Below are 24,966 nucleotides of genomic sequence, written 5' to 3' on the forward strand. Positions count from 1 at the left end.
AAATTTCACGTTCTGTTTTTCTCTCTATCTTTATCTTGAATATTATGCGAAATAACGACCGCAAAGAAAACGATTTTGGAGATATCTGTTTTTGCAACATATCATAATTTGGATATATCTGCTTTTGACGTAAAACCACATCAAACACTCTTACTTGAAAGCCATTCATTACATCAGCATTTCTTAAAAGTTTAGGCTTTCATGACTTGCTTATGTTGATATTAAATAAACCATTGTATGCTTGTACATGTACCGGCAACACCAGCAGGCAGAAAATCGTTAATATACAGAATCGGTCAAAATGGATTTATCTGCTTTTGCATATGAACTCTTCATATATATGTATGTATATATACATATATATATAGTATATATAGTATATATATATACTATATATACTATATTTATATATATATATATATGTATGTGCATATATATACATATATTCATATGTATATTTATATAAAAAATATGTATTAGCAAATTGTCTGATTTTGTTGCTGATCTAGTGATGCACGCAGATAATATAATCATAATGGGGGATTTTAATATCTATATGAATACCCTCGGTGCGTGGTGTTCCAGACTATATTAAATAGCTGTGGTCTGACACAAGGCTTCACGGTGGAAGAGGGGTTAGTGCATCTGCCTCACAATACGTAGTCAGGGGTTCAATCCCGGGCTCGGGATCTTTCTGTGTGGAGTTTGCATGTTCTCCCTGTGAATGCGTGGCTTCCCTCCGGGTACCCCGGCTTCCTCCCAATTCCAAAGACATGCACCTGGGGATAGGTTGATTGGCAACACTAAATTGGCCCTTGTGTGTGAATGTGAGTGTGAATGTTGTTTATCTGTGTTGGCCCTGCGATTAGGTGGCGACTTGTCCAGGGTGTACGGCACCTTCCGCCCGATTGTAGCTGAGATAGGCACCAGCGCCCCCCGCGACCCCAAAGGGAATAAGCAGTAAAAAATGGATGGATGGATGGGTCTGACACAAATAATAATTGAACCCACACATTGTAATAGATCTAGTCCTTGCCCTGGGTGTCACCACCATGTTAAGTCATGGTACTTCCTTACACTAAAGTAATGTCCGATCACTACCTTATAAAATTTGAAGATCTGACTCACTGTCAACAAGCTACTAAAAACCCATGCTTGAGCAGCCGTAACAATGATGGACCCACCACTCTGTAACGATGGATTGATTGCCGCGATGATTGTGGTTTCAACCCCAACACAGAACAGTGAAGTTGTTGGACTCCATTGAGTGTTTGGAGAGCATAAGCGTCAAGTGCAGTAGCGTCGTGAGAAATGGTCCAAATCCATCATTCCAGCCTCAAACTCTAAAGAGGCTATTGCTTAGGGTCTCGGTACTGAATGATACAACACACCCTTTCCACCGGACTTAGCTGAGCTCCTCGAAGACAAGACTGATTGGACACTTATTGGCTCTTTGTGTCCTTGACGAGACACAAGTTCTCTTCTGAGGCCAGCGCCTCACCTCACACTCGCATAACGAGAAGACTTTCTCTCTCTCTCTCTCTCCCTCACGCTGATCCCGCCGGTGTAGCTGCTGACCCACTTCTGCACAAACCCGCCGCTAATGCCAGGAAGAGTGAGAGAACGAGCGAAGTGAAGGAAGACCCCGACCTCCCTCTCCTAATAGTCCTCAAACTGAGGCGCAAAGGAGCAAGGGGGTGACGAGGCCTCCTCATCTTTAAATATAACCTTTATAAATATATAAGCCGTTTAAATATGGCTCATGTATTTATACAGGAGCGCAGTCAAACAGTCGCTTAGTAGGCCTTTCAATTTCACCAGGAGAGAGGAAGTCGAGGATCAGAGAAACGTGGAACTTCAGGAAAAGCGAGAAGGTTTTCAGGCGATGAAAATGGTTGGTAACAGTTTTTGAAATAGCAAAAACTGACAAAGTTAAACAGAATGCTCATGGACTAAAAAATTGGAAGGACAGTTTATGTATATAGCACAATTAGTACTCAAGGCAAAGCAAAGTTATTGACAGAAAAATGACTAGAGGGCAAAAATAAGAATATGAAATAAAAATGATCATAATTCAAATTAAAATCATAAAAATAACCATAATTAACATTAAAATCAGGAAAAAAAATCTAAAATAATAATAATTCAATTAAAATCATAAACAATCTAAAATAATAACAATTCTAATTAAAATTTAAATATGAAATAATCATAAAAATACTCATATTTCAAATAAAAATCTGGAAAAATAATCATAAAAACAATCACAAAATCAGAAAATTAAATCATCATAATTCTAATTAAAATCAGAAAAAAATCTGACATTAAAACCTGAAAATAAAATCATAATTCTAATTAAAATCAGAAAAAAATTATCACGAAAACAATCATAATTAAAAGCAGAAAACAAAATCATAATTCTACTTAAAATCTGAAAAAATCTGCAAATCAAATTAAAATCAGAAAATAAATTCATCATAAATCAAATCAAAATCAGGGAAAATCATCATAAAAATAATCACAATTAAAATTAAAATCAGACCAAAAAATAACCCTATAAATAACCATGATTAAAATTTCAATCAGAAAATAAAATCATCATAATTCTAATTAAAATCAGAAAAAAATCTGCAGTTCAAATTAAAATCTGAAAATAAAATCATCATAAAAATACTCATAATTCTAATTAAAATCTGGAAAAAAAATAATCATTCAAATCAAAAAATAAAATCAAGATAAAATAACGATAATTCTATTTAAAAGCATAATAATGATCATTCTATTTGAAAGCAATCAAATAGTGTGGATACAATACTTTCAGTTGCCATATGCACAATTAAATATCTGTGTTTTCATTGTAAATGTGTTTTTCTATTTCTGTACTTTACTGTTTTTTTTTTCAAGATTTCCTTATTTTTAAAAAAATATTTATTTTGCTTTGTTTTCAACCTTGTCCAAAAAAAAAAATTCTACTACAATAAATAAACGTGCTTTCAGGCTGGATTCAAACATTGCCAACGCTGTCTACTCCAGATTTTAGCAGCATAAAACTGAAACGCTGTCTTACCGTGTGGAATTTGGACATTAGCCACCAGTCCTCCTGGCCAGCTCGCCACGTATGTAGCATGTAGCGCAGGGGTCGGGAACCTTTTTGACTGAGAGAGCCATGAAAGCCAAATATTTCACAATGTATTTCCGTAAGAGCCATATAACATTTTTCAACACTGAATACAACTAAATTCGTGCATTTTTAAGTATACCCAACATTTGTAGAGCATAATAAGTCTCTTATTCTTTTTAACAACATTGTTATTATAAATGTTAACCAATAATACATATAATACTTCTTACCATTAATGCTTCATCCTGAACAGGTGCGGTAGAAAAAGGATGGTTGGATTAAAATGCATGAGAATGTTTTATAATTTGAACGTTATTTTTGAAACTGTGATTACCAGCGGAATTATTCATTACTTATCGTGTTAAGCAATGTCAGCTAAGATTTATCTGAGAGTCATATGCAGTCATCTGGCTCTAGAGCAATAGGTTCCTTACCCCTGGTTTAAGCATTAGACACCTTTTTACCTGCACACTGCCTCCCGCTGTTTCCCACATTTACACAGCAATTAGCTACCAACTGCCACCTACTGATATGGAAGAGTATTACACGTTTACTCGGCATAGCTCGGTTGGTAGAGTGGCCGTGCTAGCAACCTGTGGGTTCCAGGTTCGATTCCCGCTTCTGCCATCCTAGTCACTGCCGTTGTGTCCTTGGGCAAGACACTTTACACACCTGCCCCCAGTGCCACCCACACTGGTTTAAATGTAACTTAGATATTGGGTGTCACTTTGTAAAGCGCTTTGAGTCACTAGAGAAAAGCGCTATGTAAATATAATTGTCCGAGAGCCATATGTAGTCATCAAAAGAGCCATAGGTTCCCTACCCCTGATGTAGCGTATATGACATGTAACTATATCAAGTACATTGAGGGTTACACGTCTTTGACCCTGACTCTGGGCACCAGCAGGTTCTCGGAGCCCGGGATGGTTCATACGGTTCTAACGCGTCGAAGATGTACTTAGGCAAAAGACTTGCACGCAAGGAGAGCTGTTTTAAAGTCTGGAAGCCGGTGCAGTCACCTGAGCACCGGACTAATATGGTCGTATTTGGTTCTAGTCAGGACTCGAGCAGCAGCATTACAGTTGAGCCCAGTGAGAAAACTATCAGAACTGTCCAATCTGCTGGAAACAAAGGACTAGTCTTTCTAAGTCCAATGCATTTTTTTTTTCTTGATTCTGCGACGGATTTGGCGGTCGGTTGTATTTTCACCACGCACAAAGTAAGCGTGTTTTTAAAAAAAAAATGCGGTGCAGCTGAGTGACACGCGTGTTGTGACCCTCTCTAAATGACTCCTAATGTTTTAACTGGGAGAATCAGGCTTTCATCACGGAGACAAATGCAAATAACGCCTTTATGGTGTGTGTGTGTGCGCGTGTGTGTGTGTGCGTGTGTGTGTGTCGCGTCGCCGGGGTGGCAGACGGAGATTGGGGTCACACTCATTTACAAAACTTAGCATCGCGGCTCAGGGGTTGAAGGGATGCGGAGGAGAGAGTGTTCCTCCGCTGATTACGCCTTGTGTAATTATGCGCGTGTGTGTGTGTGTTTATGCGTATGCGTGTGTGTGTGCGCGCGCGCATATTACGAGGAGGAGTGATGCACGCCTGGCCTGTCCCTCCCTCTCGGCTTAGAAGAGCATGTCAGAGAGAATATGCGGGATTTAATTATAGACAAATTAAAATTGGTAATGAAATTGGGCATGAACACGCTACAAATGGCAGATGAAAAGGGAGGCCTGTCCCTTGGGGGGAGGGGCGAAGATAGCGATGTGTGTGTGCGCGTGTGTGTGTGCGCGCGCTTGATGATGGCTGATTACAAAAGTGAGAGATAAAATAAAGCCGCGTGCAGGTGCCGGGCAGCTGCGTGCCACAAAAAAATGTGAGCGGAATAAAATGTGTAGGCTCAAAATAAACTCAAGACCAAACTCATTGTTACTTTCTCGGTGAACCGCTCTAAAAATATCACATTATCACCCCAAACTGTCAAAAAAATGTCATAACATCCATAATAAATACTATTAAAAAACATTAAAAAGTGAATAAAAAAGTGAAATGTGACCAAAAAAAACAATTGCAATTTTGACTCGAATAACACAAAGATAACATTTAGGTTGTTTTTTTTTCTTTAAAACTGTCATTGCTCAAAAAATAATAATGCATTAAAAACAGTATTTTTATCAATTATTACTTAACATGAAATATTCTACATTTTGGGGGCAAATATTGCATATTTTGGACCACTCTAAAAATATCACATTGTTTATCACCCCAAACCATCAATAAATGTCATAACATCCATGATAAATAATATTAAAACACTTAAAAAAGTGAATAAAAAGGTGAAATGTGACCAAAAAAAAAGGTTGCGATTTTGCCATTTAGGTTCTTTTTTTTTCTTTAAAACTGTCATTGCTCAAAAAAATAACGCATTAAAATCAGTATTGTTATCAATTATTACTTCAATTACTTCACATTAAATATTCCACATTTTTCGAGCAAATATTGCATAATTTGTATATTTTCTTTCTCAAAGGACCGCTCTAAAAATATCACATTGTTTATCACCCCAAACCCATCCATCCATCCATTTTCTACCGCTTATTCCCTTTTGGGGTTGCGGAGGGTGCTGGCGCCTATTTTACCCCAAACTGTCAAATGTAATAACATCCATAACAAATACTATTAAAAAAAATTGAAAAGTGAATAAAAAGGTGAAATGTGACCAAAAAAAAAAATTGCAATTTTGACTCGAATAACACAAAGATGCCATTTAGGTTGTTTTTTTCTTTTTCTTTAAAACTGTCATTGTTAAAAAAATAATAATGCATTAAAAACAGTATTTTTTATCAATTATTACTTCACATAAAATATTCTACATTTTGGGGGCAAATATTGCATATTTTGGATATATTTTCTTTCTCGGTGGACCACTCTAAAAATATCACAGTTTATCACCCCAAACCGTCAATAAATGTCATAACATCCATGATAAATACAATTAAAAAAACTTTAAAAAGTGAATAAAAAGGTGAAATGTGACCAAAAAAAAGGTTGCAATTTTGCCATTTAGGTTGTTCTTTTTTTTTCTTTAAAACTTTCATTGCTCAAAAACGCATTCAAATCAGTATTGTTATCAATTATTACTTCAATTACTTCACGTGAAATATTCCACATTTTTCGGGATAATATTGCATATTTTGTACATTTTCTTTCTCGGTGGACCGCTCTAAAAATATCACATTGTTTGTCACCCCAAATTGTCAAATGTAATAACATTCATAATGAATACTATTAAAAAACATTAAACAGTGAATAAAACGGTGAAATGTGACCCCCCAAAAAATTGCAATTTTGACTCGAATAACACAACGATGCCATTTAGGTTGTTTGTTTGTTTTTCTTTAAAACTGTCATTGCTCAAAAAATAATAATGCATTAAAAACAGTATTGTTATCAATTATTACTTCACATAATATATTCTACATTTTGGGGGCAAATATTGCATATTTTGTATATTTTCTTTAACGTGGACCACTCTAAAAAAAATCACATTGTTTATCACCCCAAATCGTCAATAAATGTCATAACATCCATGATAAAAACTCTTAAAAAACTTAAAAAAGTGAATAAAAAGGTGAAATGTGACCCAAAAAAAGGTTGCAATTTTGCCATTTAGGTTGTTCTTTTTTTTCTTTAAAACTGTCATTGCTCAAAAAAATAACGCATTAAAATCAGTATTGTTATCAATTATTACTTCAATTACTTCACATGAAATATTCAACATTTTTCGGGCAAATATTGCATACTTTGTATATTTTCTTTCTCACATTGTTTATCACCCCAAACCGTCAATAAATGTCATAACATCCATAATAAATACTATTAAAAAACATTAAAAAGTGAATAAAAAGGTGAAATGTGACCAAAAAAAAGGTTGCAATTTTGATTCGAATAACACAAAGATACCATTAAGGTTGTTTGTTTGTTTTCTTTAAAACTGTCATTGCTCAAAAAATAAAATGCATTAAAAACAATATTGTTATCAATTATTACTTCACAAGAAATGTTCTACATTTTGGGGGCAAATATTGCATATTTTGTATATTTTCTTTATCGGTGGACCACTCTAAATATATCACATTGTTTATCACCCCAAACCGTCAAAAAATGTCATAACATCCATAATAAATACTATTAAAAAACATTAAAAAGGGAATAAAAAGGTGAAATGTGACCCAAAAAAGGGTTGCAATTTTGACTCAAATAACAAAGATACCATTTAGGTTGTTTTTTTAAACTGTCATTGCTCAAAAAATAATGATGCGTTAAAATCAGTATTGTTATCAATTATTACTTAAATTACTTCACATTAAATATTCTACATTTTTCGGGCAAATAATGCATATTTTGTATATTTTCTTTCTCGGTGGACCGCTCTAAAAATATCACATTGTTTATCACTCCAAACCGTCAATAAATGTAATAACATCCATAATAAATACTATTAAAAAACATAAAAAAGTGACTAAAAGGTGAAATGCGACAAAAAAAAAGGTTGCAGTTTTGACACGAATAACAAAAATTTGCCATTTAGGCTGTTTTTTTTCTTTTCTGTAAAACTATCATTTTTCAAAAAATAATATTGCATTAAAATCAATATTGTTATCGATTTTTACTTCAATTACTTCACATGTAATATTCCACATTTTTGGGGCAAATATTGCATATTTTGTAAATTTTCTTTCTTTACTTTTTATTTTCATACTCAAGGTATTAGGTTGTTTTTTTTCCCATTGCAAAGTTATTGACAGAAAATAACCGGAAGGCAAGAATAACAATATGAAATAAAAATAATCATAATTAAAATTAAAATCATTTTTAAAAAATCATCATAAAAATAATCATAATTAACATTAAAATCCGGAAAAAATCTAAAATAATCATAATTAAAATTAAAATAATTTCCCAGGAAAAAAATAGTGTGCAAAATTGCAACAAATATTAAATTATCTAACTTTGTTGTATTAAAAATTCAAATAGATACTTAAGCAAGTTGCCTATCCAATTGTACACTATAAAAGTGACTAAGGGACGGCGTGGCGCAGTGGGGAGAGTGGCCGTGCACAACCCGAGCGTCCCTGGTTCAATTCCCACCTAGTATCAACCTCGTCATGTCCGTTGTGTCCAGAGCAAGACACTTCACCCTTGCTCCTGATGGGTGCTGGTTGGCGCCTTGCATGGCATCTCCCTCTATCAGTGTGTGAATGTGTGTGTGAATGGGTAAATGTGGAAGTAGTGTCAAAGCGCTTTGAGTACCTTGAAGGTAGAAAAGCACTATACAAGTACAACCCATTTATTTATTTTATTTATTTTACTGTAAAATGTACGGCAATTTTTTCAGTATGTAACTGTATGTTAAAAATAAAAAAACAAAGTTATTTTCTTTACAGTAAAATTCTGTCAAATAAGCTTTCATTTTTTGGATTTTTTTTTTTACTATAAAATCCATGGTTTGTTTTTATTGTATATCACTGTAAATGGAATAAAGGTGGCACATTTTATTATAGTAAAAACTGGCAGCTGAGTTGTCAAAATAACATTTTTAAATGTTTTCTATTTACAGTAATATGTTGTAAAAAAAAAAAAAAAATAAATAAAAATTACAGTAAAAGTCTGGCAACTAAGCTGCCATTTTTTTCTCTAAAAAACAGTGGTAAAATCTACATTTTTTTACACTGTATGTTAATTATTTATTTGAATATGTAAATTATTGGGCAAAATCATTAATTATTTACTGTTACAAGCAGCTTTCCAATGAAAACAAGTTTGACAGCCCTGTTCTAGACGCTTGTATCTTTTTGTAACTACATTATTTGTGGGGTATTAATTTGGAATATGTCAAAGTAAAGTGCATTTTTAGGGGGGGGGGGGTTGAAATACTGATAAACATTGTTTTTCCACTTTGGTGTTCAAGGAACTTTACTGTCATACCAGCACACGTAAGATGTATTAAAACAAATGTAGTACCCAACGTCCCAGATGAGTACCACAAGTAGGATAGTATCTACATAACATTTTTAATATGACGTTTTTATTGAGGGCTTGTAACGGTATATATATATATATGTATGTATATAAATGTATATATATATATATATATATGTATACATATATATATATGTATGTATATAAATGTATATATATATATATGTATACATATATATATATATATATATATATATATATATATCAGTGACGTGCGGTAAGGTTCATGGCTGGTGAGGCACTGACTTCATCACAGTCGGATTTATAAACATATGAACCCTATAGAGTATCTTATTCACCATTTGATTGGCAGCAGTTAACGGGTTATGTTTAAAAGCTCATACCAGCATTCTTCCCTGCTTGGCACTCAGCATCAAGGGTTGGAATTGGGCGTTAAATCACCAAAAAATATTCCCGGCCGCTGCTGCTCACTGCACCCCTCACCTCCCAGGGGGTGAACAAGGGGATGGGTCAAATGCATAGGACAAATTTCACCACACCTAATGTGTGTGTGACAATCATTGCTACTTTAACTTAATGTAGCAGGTACTTTAGCTAGTATAGTACTAATAAATGACACTTATTATTATCATTATTAGCGATAATACCGCTAACATTAACAATATTAAATAATCACATGTATGTAGAAAATAACAAACACGACAGTACACAGTGTTGTCACTATGACAGGTGTAATCGCGCTCCAGCGGCCGTGTTCATTCATTGTCTTTACTGTAGCATAAAAAATGCAGATGGCCTTAAAACACCACAATACTCAGTTACTATATTTAAGTACCCAAAATAAAGACTCTTCCTCCAAACACGACGAGTTGAGTTTATACCAAAAAGTTCTATTTTGGTTTCATCTGACCACACGACATTCTCCCAATCCTCTGCTGTATCATCCATGTATCCATTTTGGTATAAACTCAACTTGTCGTGTTTGGAGGAAGAAAAATACTGAGTTGCATCCCAAGAACACCATAACTACTGTGAAGCATGGGGGTGGAAACATCATGCTTTGGGACTGTTTTTCTGCTAAGGGGACAGGACAATTGATCCGTGTTAAGGAAAGAATGAACGGGGCCATGTATCGTGAGATTTTGAGCCAAAATCTCCTTCTGTCAGTGAGAGCTTTGAAGGAATGACAAAATACATATTTTCCACCATAATTTACAAATAAATTCTCAAAAATTCCTACAATGTGAATTCCTGGATTTTTTTTTTCACATTCTGTCTCTCACAGTTGAAGTGTACCTATGATGAAAATTACAGACCGCTGTCATCATTTTAAGTGGGAGAACTTGCACAATCGGTGGCTGACTAAATACTTTTTTGCCGCGCAGACATACATATATATATGTATGTCTGTATATCATTGCCTATGAATTCGACTATACGTCATTTTACCTACAATTAAATTTTACTGTGAAATCTGGCAGCTTAATTTAACTGTAAAATGTGTGGTGTTTTTTACGGCATATAAAAAAAATAAGGATATGGAATGGAATTTAAAAACGACACCACTGTTTTATACGGTAAAAATAATGCAACAGATCTGCCTGGCTTTTTTTTTTTTTTTTTTTACCAAAAATGATAAAGTTGTTCTTTAGTAGTATATTACTTTGTATGGAAAAAAAACGTTGATGGTAAAGTTTAAAAAAAAAAAACTCAGGTCACCAGAATTTTGCCGTAAAATAATTTTTACAGCGTACAATTTGATGGATACGTTTCTTTGAAATTATAAATTAAGCAGATATTTAAGTGTTCATCTTTATTTTGAGAAAAAAATGAGCATGTTTGGAGGGAATATATGACATTTCAATGTTTTGTTCAATTAACAGATAATATCAAAGTTTAAACTAAATGCAAGTGTATGCAGTTTGTCTTTTTAATGTCAAAATGGAAAGAAGAAATACATTTAGAAAGAAAACTTTAACACGTATTATTTCCAGGCTAATAGGAATAAACTATAGAAAACATGTAAATTTCCCACTTGCATTTGTATTAAATAGTGATTAAAACAGAATAGATTAAATAATAATTATCTGTAATTAAATTATCTAAATAATTTGTTTTTCAATCTGCATTGAAAATGCTGAGAAAGGCCCTCAATTTGATGTATTTTTATTTAAATGTGTTATATTATTATTGAAAAAGTGGCTTTATTATGTCATTTATTGTTTTGTAGTCAAATAAAACATAAGACGTGTTGAAGTCTGGTAATTTAGAGCAACTTTCTGAGCAACAAATAGGAAATTGTATCTATAATAATCGTATGAAGTCAACATAAAGTGTCAAAACATGGAGCAAAGTACATGACTAAAAAAATAAACAAAGCATAAACACACTTTTGATAAGTCTTCAAGTGTGTTTCTTAGATTTAGATCATCCTTACAGGCGATAACATCGCCATAGTGAGACCCCATTTTCCGCATATGAATTTTGTGCAGCACAGGAAGAGAAAAATGGAAACAAGCCATACATAAATAGTACTAATTAATTCATCTCTGAACATGTCACAGGTGTCCTGCGTGCACTCCTGCTCTTTTCGTACTTTTGCTTTCGTTTTGTGAATGGGAAAAAAAAAAAAAGGCTAATTACAATTTGCCACACAAAATCAAACGCAGGTCTCTCCCTTCTTACCCAGAATGCCGTGCGCCACAACCTGAGTCTGCACAAGTGTTTTGTCCGCGTGGAGAACGTGAAGGGGGCCGTGTGGACCGTGGACGAAGTTGAATACCAAAAGAGGAGACCACCAAAGATGACCGGGTGAGCGCGCACACACACAGACACACACGCACACTAACACACTAAGGGTGTGTTCGTGACTTGTGGGGACCACCCTTTCTACAGGATGTACAGGCATAAAAAAAATTGATTAAATGGCCACTGCCCAGTTAACTCATACACGTCTTTAAATCTCTGGATTAATGAAGTAATGTGCTGATCAGTCTTACTGGGGACCCTGGAGAAAAAGAGTTAGTATGGTTCATGGGTACCAAAATAAATCATTTTGCACAATTCGCACAAATTTGTACGTGACTACTGAGGACTATTTAAAAAAAACATAAAAAAACAACTACAACAAACCACCTTCAATATGGGGACCAGGTGGAAGTGATTAACTATACACGGAAGAAGTGTAAGCAGAGCAGCGAGTGCAGTACCAGCTACAGCCCGATGTGGGGGCTGCTGTGCAAATGTCTCACACTCTAACCAGTAAACAGGTTTTATGGGCCAAAGCTTAAAAAAATCACTTCGGCATCTTCAGAATGGGTCTGACCATCATTTAAAAAGGGTTCCCTTTAGAGGACCTGTTTGTTGGTCCCCATACCGTCAGAGGTCCCCTAAAGGTGACTGTGTAAACAGAGCGTTGTCCCCACTAAGCCAGAACACACACTTACACCCACACTCCTGTGCTTGGATTTTTCTTGAGGGTGATGTGAGTGTGCGCTTACAGCTGCTGGCACTATGATTGCCTTAAATGGCCCTTCATGTACCGTGTGTGTGGTGTGTGTGTGTTTTGCCTGTTCGTCAACACCATTAGTAAGCAGCTGTGTGAGATGCACGGGAGCAACAAAGCTTGTTAGTGAACGCAAACAGATGTTCTCTCCAATTGCAACAGAAACTGGGGTTAATTACATGCACACACACACACACACACACACACACACACCTGCATTTTAGCTATCAGAGCGTCTGCTGTGTGTGTGTTTAAGCATCTGTTTACAGTATGTGCATGTTTCTACTTACAACATATTTGTCAGATTTCATGACATTTTGTCTCATCTCTCTCTCGCCTCCGTCTGTGTGCTTGTGTGCGTGTGCGTGCGTGCGTGCGCGTGTGCGTGTGTGTGTGTGTGTGTGTGTGTGTGTGTGTGTGTGTGTGTGTGTGTGTGTGTGTGTGTGTGTGTGTGTGTGTGTGTGTGTGTGTGTGTGTGTGCGTGCGTGTGTGTGTGTGTGTGTGTGTGTAGGAGTCCAACTCTGGTGAAAAACATGATTTCAGGCCTGGGCTTTGGATCCCTAAACGCCAGCTACCAGGTAAGAAATGCCCTACTGCCATCTTTCTTTCTGGCGTGCACACACACGCACGCACGCACACACACACTCACACACACACACACACGCACGCCAGCCAATCACAATCAAGGACACTAATATCAATTCCCTTTTATAATTAGCAGATTCCCTAACGACGTTCACGCTTCCTCCCTCTTCTCCCACATGAACCTCACCTCCCACCTCACTCTCCCGTGCAGGCGCCACCCCCATCTCCCCACACACACACACACACACACACACTGCGTCAAGTAGTTGTCAATTAAGGTTACTGCATAAAATTAGCGCCCGTGGCAGCTAAAAAAAAAAAAACATTTCTGAGCCAATGAGAATCGCCGCTACTTTCATGCATGTGAAGGCGTTCACTTTCTCCTCATCTTGTACAATTACATCATTTTGTCTTTTTTTTTCTAGAAAATTCCTAAAAATTACTTTTTCTCACGATATTGCAACTTTTCTTCTATGATAAGACATTAAATTTTTCACAATATAGTTGACATTTATCATGCATATTGTTTTCCTAAAAATGTTTTTAGAATATTTCTTTACAATTCTTGTAAAATTACTTCTTTTTTTTTTAACAATATTGCATTTTTCTTTACTGCGATGGGGTAGCGACTTGTCCAAGGTGCACCCCGCCTTCCGCCCGATTGCAGCTGAGAAAGGCTCCAGCACTCCCCGCGACCCCAAAGGGAATAAGCGGTAGAAAATAGATGGATGGATGGCATTTTACTTTTTAAAAAAACAAACTAGATAGATAGATAGATAGTACTTTATTGATTCCTTCAGGAGAGTTCCTTCAGGAAAATTTAAATTCCAGCAGAGTTGAGATAAATTAAAAAAAAAAAATAATGGGGATTTAATTGGAAACAAAATAGAGAAATATTACAATAAGAATAAAAAATAAAAAGCAACAAAGGGAATAAAAATATAACAGTAAAATAAGAATATAACAAGACAAAGTAGGCAGTAGTGACCATGTTATGAAAACGTATTGCACTGTTATTGTTTTGTATCTCCTGTCATCCTATTATTTCACAATTTATTTAAATTTAAACGTGTAAAAATTATTATTTTCTCAAAATATTCTGACATAATTCTTGTACACCGACAACTTTTTTCTCGCCTTATTATTAACTTAAAGGAAAAAAAATCTTTTTACACATATATTTGACTTTAATCTTGTAAAACTACATAATTTTTTTGTCTTGGAAAATAAACAAAACTGTTCAGAATATTTCTAAAAATTATTTCATGACAACTTTTTCCTCACAATGTTGCAACTTTAAAAAAAAAAAGCGTACATAAGAAAAACAAATGTATGTGATTATAATCATTTAAAATGGCATATTGTTAAAAATAATTTAAAGAAAAATTCTTAAAAATATATTTAATATTCCGGCGCAATTCTCGTTAAATAACTTATCTCACAATATTATTTTTTTATTTAAAAATAAATCACAATATATTTTACTTTAATTCTGTAAAATGGCATTATTGTTTCCTGTAAAACATTAACTTTTTTTTCTCAAAACAATTGTTGTATAATGACAACTTTTTTTCTAACAATATTAATAATTTGTTTGTAAAAACAAAACAAAAAAATACGAATTTTTATAAAATATTTGACTTAAAAAAAAAATCTGAATATTCCTAAAAATTATTGTATGACAACTTTTTCTGCACAATGTGGCAAAGTGGAAAAAAATATACAATAAAAATATAAATATATTTTACTATAATCATGTGAAATGGCATACATTTTTCTTAAAATAATAAAAAGTATTCATGTATATATATATATATATGTATATATATATATATATATATATATATATATATATATATATATACATGTATGTGTTTAATATCCCTACATAATTTTTCTTAAATAACTTTTCTCACAATTTTTTTTATTTAATAAGAATTCTCAATATCCTCCCATTTGACTTTAATCCTGTTTCCTATAAAATGCATACTTTTTTTCTCAAATGATTCCAACATAAAAGAACACTTGTTTCATAATGTTTTACTTTAATCCTGTACAATGACATAAATTTGTCTTGTAAAATGAAAAAAAAGGTTCATATTATTCCAAAAATGCCTTGTATGACAACTTGTTCCTCTCAATGTTGCAATTATTTTTTTTTAAATATATAAAATAAAAATATAAATATATTTGACTTTAATCATGTAAGATTGCATATTTTTTCCTGTAAAATATGAACTTTTTCTCAAAATTTTCCAACATAATTCTTGTAGAATGACAACTTTTTTTCTATCAATATTACTGACTTGTTTCTAAAAGACTTTAATCTTGTAAATTACATACTTTTGTCTGGTAAAGTAAATAAAATAAAAAATCGGAATTTATTTGACGATAATCATGTAAAATTACACTTTTTTCTTGAAAAAATATAAAGAAAATTTTTCAAATCCCTCCATCCATCCATTTTTTTACCGCTTATTCACTTTGGGTGCTTATCTCAGCTACATTCGGGCGGAAGGCGGGATACACCCTGGATAAGTCGCCACTCTTCGCAGGGCATTCTTAAAATATGTATGTTTAATATTCCTACACAATTATTGTTCAATAACTTTTTTCTCAATATTAAACATTTATTTAAAAAAAATAAAATAAATCACATTATATTTTACTTTAATTCTGTAAAGTGGCATCATCTTTTCCTATAAAATATGAACTTTTTTCTCAAAATATTCCAACGTAATTATTGTAGAATGAGAACTTTTTCTCTATCAATGTTACTAACTTGTTTCGAAAAAACAAAAACAAAACAAAAACACAGTTTTCATAACATATTTGACTTTAATCTTGTAATTTACATACTTTTATCTGGTAAAATACATTTTAAAAAATTCTGAATTTGACAATAATCATGTAAAATGACATACATTTTTCTTTAAAAAATGTAAAGAAAATTCTTAAAATATATATGTTTCATATTCCTACAAAATTATTGTTAAATAACTTTTTTCTCACAATATTAACTATTTATTTCACAAAAAAATAAAATCACATTATTTTACTTTAACCCTGTAAAATGGCATAATCTTTTCCTATATAATATGAACTTTTTTCTCAAAATATTCCAACATAATTCTTGTAGAATGACAACTTTTTTTCTAACATTACTAACTTGTTTCTAAAAAGTACCCCAAAACAAAAACACGTTTTTCATATTATATTTGACTTAAGTCTTGTAAATTACATACTTTTGTCTGGTAAAATAAATTCTAAAAATTCTGAATTTATTTGACAATAATTATGTAAAATGACACTTTTTCCTTGAAAAAATTTTGAGAAAATTCTTATAATATATATGTTTAATATTCCTACAAAATTATTGTTAAATAACTTTTTTTTCACAATATGAAATATTTATTACACAAAAAATTTAATCACTTATTTTACTTTAATCCTGAAAAATTGTACAATTTTTTCCTAAAAAATATGAACTTTTTTTTCTCAAAATATTACAACATAATTCTTTTAGAATGACAACTTTTTTCTAACAATGTTACTAACTTGTTTCGGAAAAAAAACAACAACAACACTTTTTTCATAATATATTTGACTTTAATCATGTAAATGACATACTTTTATCTGGTAAAATAAATTTGAATTTATTTGATAATTATGTAAAATGACATACTTTTTTCTTTTAAAAAATGTAAAGAAAATTGTTAAGATATATATGTTTAATTTTCCTACAAATGTATTGTTAAATAACTTTTTTCTCACAATATTAAATATATATTTTTTTTAAAAAGACATTTTATTTGACTTTAATCCTGTAAAATTGCATATTTTTTTCCTATAATATATAATTTATTTTCTCAAAAGATTCCACCATAATTCTTGTAGAATGACAACTTTTTTTCTAACAATATTATTAACTTGTTTCGGGGGAAAAAAAACAAAAAAACAACAACACTTTTTTCATAATATATTTGACTTTAATCATGTAAATTACATACTTTTGTCTGGTAAAATAAATTTAAAAAATTCTAATTACGATAATCATGTGAAATGACATACATTTTTCTTTAAAAAAAAAATATAAAGAAAATTCTTAAAATATATGTTTAATATTCCTACAAAATTATTGTTAAGTAACTTTTCTCTCACAATATTAAATATTTATTTGAAAAAAAATAAAATCAAATTATATTTGACTTTAATCCTGTAAAATTGCATAATTTTTTCCTATAAAACATTTATTTTCTCAAAATATTCCACCATAATTTTTGTAGAATGACATCATTTATTTAAACAATATTACCAACTTGTTTCTAACAAAAAAAACATATATATATATATATATATATATATATTTCACAATATATTCGACTTTAATACTGTAAAAGGATATCATTATGTCTTATAAGTGAGTCATTCCCAGTATATTCCTAAAAATTCTTGCATGACAACTTCTTCGACAGTATTACAACTATTTTTTTTTCAAACGTGTCATCAATAGAGATACCAGAACAAACTATGCTGAAGTAACAAAGAGGCAAAGTTGAGAAAAAAACGTCTTACAGAAGAATGGTGACACCTGCAGCCATTTTGCAGGCCTTTTTTGTAGGTAGAAAAACCACACGGCTGCCCTTTGGGAGTTCTGCCGTCAAAGGACGCCAGCGCGTTTGTGTGTCAGTCGACTCCAACATGTCCGTTGAGACTCTGGGTTGAACGCTCAGACTTTTTGACAGGCTCCTCCATGTGCGGGAGGGCCTGATGCGCAATGCGCTGTGTGCAAGTGCCCCCTAGTGGTCTGTCGAGTACCCCGCTCATGCAGCAGTCATCCAACATTAGGAAGTAAATGCTGGCGTATGTTGAAGAAAATAGCAACTAAGTGGATGTAAACCTGTGTCAATAAATGTGTGTGTGCAGGCAGCCCTGGCAGAGAGCAGTCTGTCCTTGCTCAACAGCTCTTCCCTGGTGAACCCTCCGTCTGCGGCCAGCCTCAACATGTTGCATGTGGGCCACGACGACGTCAGCTCCACCGTGGAGCAGGTCAACAGCAACGGCAGCTGCAGCCCCACGCTCAGCCCGCAGCAGTACAGGTAAGACGGTGTTACTCTTCGAAACCCTGTGTCGTGCTACACTGGCCAAAAATATGAAATGTACCTGTTCGTTTAAACGAATACTTAGGCCCGCTACGCTACTGTGTTTTAATGTTGGGTCATTACTTTGAGAACCTCTGCTTTGGTTTATCCATTTAGACTTGAAATTCCTTTTATTGTCATTCGAATGTGAACTTTACAGCACAGATAAGAACGGAATTTTGTTGCATTAGCTCATGTTAGTGCAGGATAAAAGAGCAATAAGGTGCAGATATCAATAAATAGGTATATTGCACTTTTGCATAGTTGTTTCTAATGTGGCCTTTAGACATCGCTCTTTAAATTGAAACAAATCACCATTGAAGTGTGGACGCCATTCAGGATTTACAACCATCGTACTGTACGAAAAAGACGTCCAAATATTAACTGCACTTTAAAGAATTAGGACTAAGTAGTTAAAGTATGTTCCGGGCTATAAATCACACCTTTTTTAAGCCACACCCACCAGATTTTAGAATAAATAAGCCAGAGATATACACCGGTACAAACGATTTTGTGAATGTTTGTTTACATACGTTAATTGTTTCCAAAACGGTGTCTGTAACACGGCAGTAAAACGGATAATCAGGCAAAACAGAAGTGAATCGTCGTGGACCCGCTAAAGTTAAAGTTAATATTCCAATGATTGTTTCACACACACTGGGTGTGGTGAAATTTGTCTACTGCATTTGAGCCAATCTCCATGGGAGGTAAGGGGAGCGGTGAGCAGCAGCGCGCCGGCACGCTCTGGGATCATTTGCCGATTTAACCCCCAATTCCAACCTTTGATGCGGTGTGCCAAGCAGGGAGGCAATGGGTCCCATGTTTGTAGTCTTTGGTATGACTCGGCCGGGGTTTGAACTCATAACCTCCAGTCTCGGTGAGGATAATCTAACCACGAGGCAGCTGCACTGGTCACTAGCAGCAGAAGCTAGCTCTCTAATCAGCTAAACAGAGTCAATAACTCCACTGTGACGTTTGGTAAATTTACTGAGGAATTTGTAAAACTGAAACAATATAAAAACAATGCCGTTGTAAGTTAATAATACAAAGACATTTAAACGTGTTAGCATATTGGCTAATGCTAACGACGGCAGCTTGATTACATTAAGACAGCGCGTACAAATATGCATGAAAACACTCCTACAGACATCGGACTGTTTAGCACTGCCTTTAGCGTCCTCTACAACCTGTCGTCACGTCCGCTTTTCCTCCATACAAACAGCGTGCCGGCCCTGTCACATAATATATGCGGTTTTAACACACACATTAAGAATGCAAGCATACTTGATCAACACCCATAAAGTTCACACTGAAGGTGGCCGTATAAACAACTTTTAACAATGTTACAAGTATGCGCCACGCTGTGAACCCACACCAAACAAGAATGACAAACACATTTCGGGAGAACATCCGCACTGTAACACAACAGAACAAATACCCAGAACCCCTTGCAGCACTAACTCTTCCGGGACGCTACAATATACACCCCCGCTACCACCAAACCCCGCCCCCCTCAACCCCGCATCTCCCGAATTCGGAGGTCTCAAGATTGGCAAGTATGACAGTGACTTTTTATGTGACTTCTGACGGTATGGGGACCAAAAAAAAAGAGGTCCCCTAAAGGGAAACCTTTTTAAAGGATAGTCAGATCTATTCTATATCCTTCTATATATGGTAGTTCGAGTTGCAGACAACTTCATTACTGCTAAATAGCAGCTTGCAGTAATGTCACAGAAGATGCAGGATTTGCTTGAAGTGATGAAACTTCCTATAAGAGGACAGCTGTAGTGATGTGTTCTGAGGATCATATATTTAATTTGAACTTTATTTTTTTTTCTTTTAATAAATGGCCCTCAGTAGTAACGTACAAATTTGTGTGAATTATGCAAAATTATTAAATAATTTGGTCCCCATGAACCATATTTACTCTTTTTCCCAAGGGTCCCCAGTAAGTACGAACAGCACATTACTTCATCAATCCAGTGATTTAAAGACGTGTATGAGCTAACTGGGCAGTGGCCATTTGACCTCATTTTTCTATGCCTCCAACAACCTGTAATAAGGGTAGTTCCCAGAAGTCATGATCAAAAACTTGGTACCCATTCCAAATGATAACCGGTATATGTGTGTGTGTGTGTGTGTGTGTGCAGCCACGCAGTGCACGTGAAGGAGGAGCCCACCGAGATCGAGGAGGACTGTCGGCCCATCTCCCTCCTGGCCGGCGTCACACACGCCCTGCCGCTGTCGAGCGACGACCGTGACCTGGAGGAGGACCTGCCCACCGACGATCTGGAGTAAGATGGATCCAGGGGGCGGGGCTTAGTCAGAGCCGTCTCTGAAGAAGAAACAATAGCGAAGAGGAAACGAAAACAAGTTTTCTTTCCTTTTTTTTTTTTTTTTCCGAATATTCGTCGTCACGAGCAAGCAACCAAAGGATGACATTAAGAAACTCCAAGCAGGGTTTGAAAGACCTCCATTAAGTACTCTTTAACTCGCCGAATCACACACACACACACACACACACACACACTCGTCAATTGTCCAAGCCTCCTTCCAAACTTCTCAATGGAGACCCCCCAAAGAGGTTTGGACCCTCCCTCGAAGATGGCGTGTATATAGCTTTGGAGCATCTGCCCTGGGGGCGGAGTCTAAGGGGGGGGCTGTGCAGTATCCCCCCCTGCCCCCACCCACCACTTTGGAGTCAATCATTTCATTTACCGAACTCAACTTTTCAGAAAAGATGGACTCTTTCAAAGAATACCTCGACCCATGGAGGGGGATGTGTGGCAAGGGGGGGTGTGGCTCCTCACTTACGGACATATTTGAGGCTTTTACGTGAGTTATGAAAAACAAAAAAGAGAGAAGATGAACACACTGCCCCGGCCACCCAAAAAGACTGCAAGCAAAGGAACGTCCCCGTTTGGGATGGAGGGGATGAACACTCGTAGACGGAAACAGCCAGAAATATTGTGACTTAAAAGAAAAAAAAAAGGAACCTGTCGACGATATGGAATATATAACAAGTGTGGTAGCTTTCTTTGTCAGTTTTTTGTTATGTTGTTATCATTCTTTACTTTTTTGCGATGATTATTTCCATGTTAACTTCCTTCAGGACGTTGTGTTTGTTTTTTCACCATTCCTATCCTAAAGAGTACGACTAAAGTAGAAAAACGCAGTATTGTCACTTCTCCCATTCACTGCCAAAGTGTCGCCGGGCTAGAAATGTGGAGATAGCACTTAAAACCTTTCCCGTGGGTCCAGACAGGATTATTTCCATTCGCTTGTTTTATTTCCGCTTGTTTTTGTTTTCTTTTAGTGAGAAATGTGAGTCATGCTTTAAAAGAAATGTATATGAATGCAGTCTCCGAGTACCTCATCCTACTCAAGTTCCAGATTGACGGGAAGTAGTTTTTGTAGGACACCAAAACGAGGCTGGATTCAAAGCGCACGTGTTCGAGGATCGTCACCTGACTTTTAGACATTTTAAAAAAAAAACATTACTTTTGTCTACAGTGCCATACCAAATTGAACATTTGCTTCAGAAATATCTGCTTCTCACTCCCGCGTATTTTTTTTTTTTACAGGTTACCAAAGAAATATTTAGAAAACCAAAAACCCTTTACTTTGTTATTATTTTACTACTATTATTATTAGAGTCTCCCTCCTTATTCTTTAAAAACTGGCCAAAAGACAACAAACCAGAAGTTCTGAGCTGTTTTTTTTGTGATATTTAGTTCTTTTTTATATTTGTTTGAAAGTTGAACAGGACTACAGTTGCTGACCACACCGCAAACCAAAGTGAAAACTAAAAAATGGACTTGGAAGCTTTTGTCGGTTAAAAACTGTTCACATTAGTGATAAGGCCAAATACACAAAGGAGTTGTATTACACTGAAAAGGAAGAAAAATGGTTCAAACCACTGCAGAGAAAAAAATAATCATATTTTCATTGTCATTTACAAAAAATGACAATTTTTTTCCACAAAAAAAATCACATTTTAATAATTTTTTTTCACCAAAAATTATATTTTTCTTGCAAACATTTTTTCCCCATTTACATTTTTTTTTCTTCACAAAATCAAATCATCATCCAAGAATTTTTCACTCAAAATAATAAAACTTTTTTTACATGAAAAATGTCATATGAATAGCTTTAGTTTAGCAATATAACCTTATTCTGATCAATTTAACTTTTACAGAAGTAAAATATTCTTTAAAAATGCATAATTTTTCATTAAGAGAAAAGATTTTTCCAATTAAGTCTCACCTTATTTTGAATAAAAATAAGGCATTTTGATATAAGAAGAAAATATTTACAAATATGAAACATTTTATTTATTCAGAATCTTCAGCCTTTATCCCATAAAATATTACTTTTTTTTTCATGAAAACTACTACTGTCATAACATTATGCTTTTTTGTTTTATTTTAGCAAAATGTCGGACTTGATTTAGTAAGGACTAAATTTTTGCAGAAGTAAGACATTCTTAAAAAAAATGCATCATTTTTCATTAAGATAAAGATTTATCCAATTAAGTATCACCTTATTTTTGAATAAAAAACATTTTGATATGAGAAAATAATTACAAAATTGTAACTTATAATTCATTATAAAAATAAATCTTATTTTATTTATTTAGAATCTTCAGGCTTAATCCCATAAAATATTACTTTTTTTTTCATAAAAACTACTACTGTCATAAGATTTTTTAGCAAAATGTCTGACTTGATATAGTTAGGACATAAAAAAATTACTTAAGTCTCACAAAATCACAACTTTTTTTCTTCCAAGAATTACTTTTTGCAGAAGTCAAAGATTTTCTAAATGAACTCTCACCTTCTTTTGAAAAAAAAAGAACTACATAATCATGATTTTTTTTTTAATAATATATACTTGTTTTAATATTTTAAGTTATTTTTTATTCAGACTTTATTCCCACAAAATATTACTGATGTCATAAGATTATTATTGACTTTTTATTAGCACAATGTCTGACTGTATTTGAGACATTTGTGATTTGGGGCTATATAAATAAACATTGATTGATTGATTGATTGTATTTTGTTGAGACTCACATTAAATGCTTTAATCTTACTAAATACTCATCTTAAAAAAAATACAAAAATATCACATTCTAATAAGTTAAAAATTTTACTTTTTTCATCACGATTTAGTTTTTTCCAATAATATTAAGACTTTTTTTTTTTTAATATCAAAATCATTTTTATATTGAGACTTATTTCCATGAAATAATACAGTCAGCCTTTTGTATAACAAAAGTGTCCGACACTCACAGAAATCTATTCTCCTCATCTCATAAAATTATGTATTCCTATAAATGGCGTAATACTAATGAAGAAAATGAATTTTTTTCCGAAAATTATCCTCACCTTATGACTTTTTTCTTCTTTGCAGTGGAAGTACTAGTCCTTGGTACACAAAAGTATTACCAGCATGCACAGTTCCTCTGGCAAAGACAAAGAAAAAGCACTTAGAGTGTGTTCCAAACACGAGCGGGACCAAGTCGTTCCAAAAAATGTGTGGCGACAGGGGACGGAACAGACAACCAACGCTCAAAAAGTCGATATTTATGTACGAGGGCAACAGCGAGAGACGACGCGTAGCCAAGAAGTTCTTAACTTTTGCACTTCACGCCATTTTTCTTATTTAATTGAACCGAAAAAGACAGACCAAAAAGAACACTACCTCCTTTTCGGAACTCTGCGATGTACACTAGGGATGGGGATTCGTATGTGGCGGTTTACCTGACACATGAAATGTGACGAATTGGGAGGATGCCCTATCTACTTAAGTAAATATCTTGAAATGCGGCAATTCCAACTTTGACCGCTGTTGCTATACAGAGTGGCGCTTCCCATAATTTTCTGCAGACTGCATGGTGAAAATGATTTACCCCCCTATACCCCCTTTTCCTCTCGCGCGAGATCCACCCAGGAATGGGTGACGAATCCCATCCCTACTGTACTTCCTTGCTGAATAACCACGACGACAAATGCCTAAAATGTTGGTTCCTGTCTGGTCTCCCTGACACCAAATACAAAGATCTGTTAAAAAAAAAAACTACCTCGCTCTGGCTAAAAACCATCAGGTTTTGATGAATTGATCACACGCACACACCCAAACACACTTACTTCCAGCAGTGGTGTCCAAACTCTGTTCCACGGGCCAAGTAGAGCCCGCCGGCGTGTTCATTTTGGCCCGAGAGACGTTGCAGTGTACACAGCTCGGCATTTTTATACAAACAACTTTTCCCAGTCGTGGCGCAAAACAACTAACACAGAAAGTCGACAGACATGGTCACACATAACTAAACCTGCTCACTGAACTTTGTGGGTATTATACGAAAATTGTCCAAGCACAACACATAATTCAAATCCTCTAATTATCCATGTTTGGGGCATTTTAACCGCTCGATATTTCTTTAAGAAGGTCATCAAGTATATATACATACATATATGTATACATATGTATATATACACACATGTATATATGTGGGCTCTACCGAGGATGTCGTTGAGGTTCGTGTTTTGGTTTCTACAGCCCTTTGCGACACTAGTGATTTAGGGCTATATAAATAATCATTAATTGATT

The 24,966-nt window shown here is 34.4% G+C and overlaps 1 protein-coding gene across 2 annotated transcripts in view; it reads left to right on the forward strand.

Moving 5' to 3' along the window:
* The window catches only part of foxp4 (forkhead box P4), a 311,486-nt gene extending 286,981 nt beyond the window's left edge, over positions 1-24,505 (forward strand). For both annotated transcript variants that reach the window (XM_061922608.1, XM_061922609.1), the window contains 4 exons: positions 11,813-11,934; positions 13,140-13,206; positions 18,140-18,312; positions 20,505-24,505. In XM_061922608.1, coding sequence (XP_061778592.1) covers positions 11,813-11,934; positions 13,140-13,206; positions 18,140-18,312; positions 20,505-20,652 — 510 coding nt within the window. In that variant the 3' untranslated portion in view covers positions 20,653-24,505. The remainder of the gene's footprint in view (positions 1-11,812; positions 11,935-13,139; positions 13,207-18,139; positions 18,313-20,504) is intronic.
* The last annotated feature ends 461 nt before the right edge of the window (positions 24,506-24,966 follow it).

The sequence above is a fragment of the Nerophis ophidion genome, linkage group LG16 (assembly GCF_033978795.1).
Source record: "Nerophis ophidion isolate RoL-2023_Sa linkage group LG16, RoL_Noph_v1.0, whole genome shotgun sequence".
In the NCBI taxonomy this organism is placed as follows: domain Eukaryota; kingdom Metazoa; phylum Chordata; class Actinopteri; order Syngnathiformes; family Syngnathidae; genus Nerophis; species Nerophis ophidion.